Below are 6,414 nucleotides of genomic sequence, written 5' to 3' on the forward strand. Positions count from 1 at the left end.
TGGTGGTCCGTGGGGGGGAATTTAAGACTGACAGCACCCAGCCCCACAAGTACGAACGACGCAGCTTTTCCGGCCGTCCGATGCTTCCCCAAATCCGATGGGGGAGATGTGATTGGCCCAGATTGCGGCCGCCCGTCGCTGTCGCTTTCTTTTCACGTCATCATCATCACTGCCCACACCTTATCAAGAGAAAACGGCTTCTCCTTTTGGCGAAGGAAATCACTTTTTCTAGGCTTCCAGACAAATGAAAATTAATTTTTCATTAAATGAGTGTCACGGAAAGATATTTTTCTTTATCATGAAATTTTCAATCAAACAGACTCACCTTTAATGAAGATTTAAAGAGCTTTCTTTAAATAAAAAAAAAAGCTAACTGCATTTGCACCAATTAACAGATGATGATGTTAACGAGCGTCTCAAGGATAAATGCTAATAAACATGCCTATCAAAACGACGTTTCCATAGTGATTATGTGCCTTGCGGTCACTCATTTAGAAGAATCCTTTCTAATATTTTTAAACATTAAAAAGACGTGACTTTTATGGAAAAAAATTCCAAGCACATCGATTGATCGGCATATAATTCATAACAAAGGATTCGTATAAAGTGTCTAGAGCTTATGCTAAGTTGCAACGGATGTGAATTTAAAAGTTAATGTGAATTAAAATTGTCACATATAAACAAGTTAGATTAGGAAACTCACTTACAAGTTCTTTACCAAAGATTTTTTTAGTGGGTTTCCAAAAAAAAAAATAATAATAATTTGGTTCTTGTCGTGCCGGAAAGAATGCCTTTTCAATCTTTAAAGTTTAAAATCACCGTTGGAATGCTCTAGTAATCACTTTTTTTATTTGAAGAGAGGGAGATAAAGTAGAGGGTTCGGGAGAATAGGGTGAGAATGCGTAAAGAGGAAGCGATATTTCGTAACTTGCATACGATACTTAATGCATCCAGTGTGATTTGTGTGATACAATAGGATAGGATAGGATAGAATCAAATAAAAAAAATCTTTAAAGTATATTATCGTGTCTCTAATAATTCGACCCCTACAAGATTTAATAAAACAAACTGAGTCACATCTATTAGAGTATGCATAGCAGCATAGGCGACTCATAAAAACAAGACCGGCCGCATGATGAATAAATCATAAAAAAAATGGCCTTTCTACGTTCTTCAGCCTTTTGTGGAGATTTGAAGACAAAACAAGCAAAGTCCCATATTCCCAATTGGGGAAACTCTCTCTCTCTCTCTCTCTCTCTCTCTGTACCTCCTCCATCCTCGTCTTCCCTGAGCCTTCTTTGTCGTTCTGGTTTCAGCTCTTCCATCTTCTTTCATAATCATGGAAGGCTCTGATAATGAACGTCTTGATTTTGGGAAGATGGGCTATGGGTATATTTTTACTTCTCGCTCTTCTCATTTCCCTTTTTCCTCTCGTTTCGTTTCACTTTGTTTTTGCCTTGGCTGGTTGTCGGGTCCTCTTTTGCCCCAGTTTTCTTTGATTTATTGTTTGGTTTCATGTATCAGATGCCAGCATTATAGGAGGAGGTGCAGGATTCGAGCTCCCTGTTGCAACGAGATGTTCCCCTGTCGCCATTGTCACAATGAGGCCGCGGTAAAAGAGAAAAAGATGATACAAAATGAATCTCTTTTAGTCTTTCTTCTCTTTAGGAGGGTTCTTTCTGATTTTCTGCATGTGGGTATTTGATTTTGTTCTTGTTGGGTAACTTTTGACTGATTCAGAGCGTGCTGAGAAACCCCTTTGATCGGCACGAGCTCGTTCGTCAAGACGTCAAGCAAGTACGATTTTGTCTCTCCTCTCTGTTTTGCTAACTTTAGTGTTGCTTATTTATGGGGATTTCTTGATGTTGTCAGGTGGTTTGCTCGGTTTGTGACACGGAGCAGCCGGTATGAAATGCTAGATTTGTAGTGGATAGAGCTCTTTTTAATTGCATTTTCTGGTTGATAATTTGAAATGATGTAATTTGCATATCTTTCAGGTGGATCAAGTTTGTACAAACTGTGGAGTCAGAATGGGGGAGTACTTCTGCAAAATTTGCAAATTCTATGATGATGATGTAATTGCCTTTTCTCAAGTGATGTTACAAAGATCTCTGCTTTTCTAGGTTGTGGCTTGGATCTAGAAACACTACTTTGGTCCTTTTCTATTTGGAGACCTTGATTTGGTTCTATTTGCTGTGGTTTGAGTGGCCATATGGCCTCAATTTTTACTGTGTGTGATGGGAGAATTGTGAATAAGAAATCGAACTGTTGTTGCAGACTCAGAAGGGGCAGTTTCATTGTGATGATTGTGGCATATGCAGGTGAGTAGGTTCTAGCCGCTTGTTCATACGAGTTCCTTAGTGTTATGTTAAAGCTGCACTCATTGATAATGATCCAACTCGTAATGATCTGACTTGTATCGTATTACTTGTAACAGAGTTGGTGGACGTGAGAACTTCTTCCATTGCAAAAAGTGTGGTATGTGCTTGATAGATATCGATATTCATTTGTGATCATGGTATGGATACCTTTTCAGTTTTATGACCAAATATTTGAGTATCTTGTGTGTGGATATGCACATTGTGGAAGCTCCTATTGCCTGCAGTTAAGTAATTGGATAAAATCTTACATTAGATGCACATTCAATTTCTTGTGAATTGTTACTATAGATGGGAAGCAACATGACTCTCTACTTGAACAGGACGTGGCTGTAGCTTTTTATGTTCATTACCTTGGTACTGTGACCAAGTAGCGATTCTACTGAAACTCTTGTTTTGTTCAAAGAATCTGCAATGCGCAGTAGGTATTCTTTGATGTACAGTGCTATTTTCAGTTTCTTTAGTTCCCAGCAAGGTATATGATAGGAACTGTACGTGGACCTAGCTTCTTGCCTAGATCTAGATGTCAAGATTACGGTACTTCATATATTAGCTAACTTTCTCTCCTTGTGAGGTTTTGAGAACCTTTGTAGATTCAGGATAACTTACCAGCAGAGGATTTCTCCATCTCCTAGAAATCATAGGCTTGTGAGTGGTCATCACCGAAAAGTTTTGAAATATTATACAATTTTAATGATCTAATTATGCCTTCTCCTATTTGTGGCTACTCAGCGGTGAACATGGCGAAACATCAGTAAATTGGAAAGACGTCAAAGATTGACCACGTGAAAGGAAAATACAGATTTATTCATCTAAACAACTGAATCTGCTTTATGTACTGGACAGTATTGGCGTCTATGTGTCTATAATTATGCACGCCTTGAACACCATTTTTATCTGAAATTACATGGTCATGAGTGCTGTCTTACAGGCTCTTGCTATTCCATTGGTCTAAAGAATAACCATTCATGTGTGGAGGACTCCATGCGTCATCACTGCCCCATATGTTATGAGGTTTGCCTTGTAGTTTAGTTGCCTCCTGAAATATTTAAAAGGACCGACTTTGAGATAATTTTTCGTTGGTCTATCACTTCTTAACCCTTTTATATTGTTCTCGTGCAGTACCTTTTTGATTCTCTGAAAGATACGACTGTAATGAAATGCGGGCACACGATGCATTGTGAATGTTATGGCGAGATGTTAAAGCGCGATAAGTGAGCCATTTCAACTTTTTTATGCTAAGTTGCTTACAGAACTTTGTCTTGACTGCTTTTCATTTGGTTTCTGACTTGATACCATTACCTTCACCAGATACTGCTGTCCAATATGTTCCAGATCCGTGATTGATATGTCCAGGACCTGGAAGAGAATGGATGAAGAGGTAGGCTCACAAACACACACAACCTAATTTTGGAAAACTGTTATTCACCGAAATTGATATGTGAGGCTATACATGAATGGGCAAATAGGAGCAATTATCTTTTATGGCAATTTCGGATTTGATCCTTATGAATTACTTAATTTTGACATTCTGAGCAGATAGAAGCAACTCAGATGCCTGAAGACTACCGCCACAAGAAGGTGAGAGCTCTCTCGTCCTTTCTGACCATCTTTTCCTCATGTCACATAATTTTTGGCGAAATGCTAAATTTCAATTTTGAGTCTATGCTGTTTTGTCATTGCTCTGATTATATTCCGGAGTCAGAGGTTTCTCCTAAATTAGCCTATGTTTTGGTCTGTCTTAAATTTTTAAGATTAGTTGTGATCTTGTCTTGCTGGTCTGCAGATCACGTCTCTGGTTTGTCTGGTTTGTCTGCTTCATTTGAGAACAATGATACAGTCACTTTCCAAATGTGAATAAATTGTCTCCAATGTCTATCTGTCGATACCCGCTATGTTATACGGACACGCACTTTTGAAATTTTTTTGCGTGTCGGACACTTGTCGGACATGTGTCCGACACGACTGGACACTGCCGGACTCTCTCGGACACTCGGTCAGCGCATGTCTGAGTTCGGATGCGGGGTCAATGACACCGACGTGCGACTCGCCTGTCCAGAGGTAAAATAGTCAAAATACCCAATTTTTTGACCTAATTTCCAACTCCTGCCTCTCACGACCTGCCTCTCCCTCTCGCAACTCGCCTCTCGTGCCTCTCCCTCTTGCGCTTGCCTCTTGCCGGCTCCCCTCCCTTGCGACTCGCCCCCTCTCGCATGTCGTGACTGGCCTCAGCTCCCCCTCCTCTCGCTGGCCTCTGTTTGCTCCTCAGCTCACTGCCTCGATCGCTTCTAGTTCTCGCTCACCTCAAGGTATCACCCTCCTCAGCTCCACCTCCTCTGCTCGCCGACTCTAACTCTGTTGCTCTGTCTCTGTTGATTTAATTTTAGATGTTATCATGTAATGAACTTTTATGCGACTCTCTGAATACTGTGGTTGGTAATAATTGAAGTTTTATGGTTCTGAAATCGAGTTGGATGTACTGAGGTGGGTTGAGATTTCAGATAATGGCACATTTGCTGAAAGCCTGAAACAGGACCCTGTTGTTGATCACGCAAGAATCTCTGGAGCTCATTTTGTATTTGCTGGTTGATAGAAAACTGCCTGTGAGGTCTTTGTCTTCTGTGCATATCTCTGGCTATGTTTGATGTCTGTTTTGGGGGCCAAAACTTGTATGTTGATCTGCCTACACATGATATATTTTTTGAGACCTTTCTAAGGAGGAGATTAATAACAGTTTCGGCATCATGATGTTATTATTATTGAAATCATAAAAATAATAATTTATCGTGTATATATAAAAATATACATAAAATATACGTGTCCTAACGTGTCGGAATTCTCTATTTTTTGATAATTCACGTGTTGGCATGTCGTGTCGTGTCGCATGTCGTGTCGTGTCGGGTATCATGTAACTTAGGTTACCCGTATAGAATGCCTTTATCACAGGCTTTGCTATGCTAAGCTTATTTTCCCTGGAAGTGATTCTAAGATTGCAAATGGAATTTGCAGGTGTGGATCCTCTGCAATGACTGTAATGACACTACTGAAGTTTACTTCCACATTATCGGGCAGAAATGTAGTCATTGCAAATCCTATAACACACGAGCAATTGGCCCTCCGGTTCTTCCTCAATATGACTAGATTTCAAATCAAGCAATTGTACCGGCCAGGGAGGTATGACTGAAGCTTTGATGCTTTGTGTGAATTTGCAAGGATGCTTCGGTTCGTACCGGTGATCATTCAACAATGTCTATGTTCCATTATACTCTTCTTTACTGGATCTTCTTGAATCATACATTCTTCCTCCAAATTCTTGGAGTTGAAACCCAGCTAACGAGTCTCTGGGGTTCTGTAAGCAATTCAAAGATACCAACATTGGGATTGGGGATTAAATTACTGCTGTTGTGACAACAACATTCCCAGACTGATAATATACTCCTCTCGTCGTTGTTTTTCTTCATTGCCAATATACTGTGGCTTGTAGTCTCATCTGTGCATGGAACCACTTGTTTGATGGTGAAATTTCATCCATAATCAACTCTATTTAGCATTTTGTTGCAGTAGTTCCTGTGAATCTATCTCTGGCCCACCATAAATCAAAGCTTGACTCTTGTTCGAGATTGAATAGGGCTGCTGCTTATCCGGTATTTCATCTAAAGCTGGTTAATTTTCTTATTCTTCAAATTAAAACCAGACCTTTCAAATGCAACTCGATAGACATTTGGTTGAATTGTCCAAGATGGAATTTCATAAACATAATAGGAGTTAGTACTTACTTCACTATCATAATGCTTTTATTGGGTCTCATAGACATTTCCTTTCCTTTCCCTATTTCCCTATTTATGTGTGAAGAAACTTGAGATGCTAGTTAAAATATACGAAATTGAGACCCTTACTTGCTTCATACCATGAGAATGTCTTGCTTAATCTTCTTAATAGTGCCGCCTGCGACATCGTTCACTGCAGCTGTCACCGTCATACTCATCAACCCTGCCTAAGCCACAACATTAGGGGCAAGAATTTCCGCTCGATGTCA

General features: G+C 39.9%; 1 protein-coding gene across 1 annotated transcript; it reads left to right on the plus strand.

Annotated features, from left to right (window-relative positions):
* The first annotated feature begins 1,174 nt into the window (after positions 1–1,174).
* LOC115755966 (E3 ubiquitin-protein ligase MIEL1) lies at positions 1,175–5,996 on the plus strand. Its single transcript, XM_030695615.2, has 12 exons — positions 1,175–1,389; positions 1,525–1,612; positions 1,741–1,797; positions 1,873–1,905; positions 1,998–2,075; positions 2,278–2,321; positions 2,438–2,478; positions 3,310–3,392; positions 3,501–3,592; positions 3,690–3,759; positions 3,918–3,959; positions 5,388–5,996. Exons 1-12 carry the CDS (start codon positions 1,340–1,342, stop codon positions 5,517–5,519), a joined length of 810 nt encoding a protein of 269 aa, XP_030551475.1. The 5' UTR covers positions 1,175–1,339; the 3' UTR covers positions 5,520–5,996.
* Positions 5,997–6,414: the final 418 nt, after the last annotated feature.

The sequence above is a fragment of the Rhodamnia argentea genome, chromosome 6 (assembly GCF_020921035.1).
Source record: "Rhodamnia argentea isolate NSW1041297 chromosome 6, ASM2092103v1, whole genome shotgun sequence".
NCBI classification, from domain to species: Eukaryota; Viridiplantae; Streptophyta; class Magnoliopsida; order Myrtales; family Myrtaceae; genus Rhodamnia; species Rhodamnia argentea.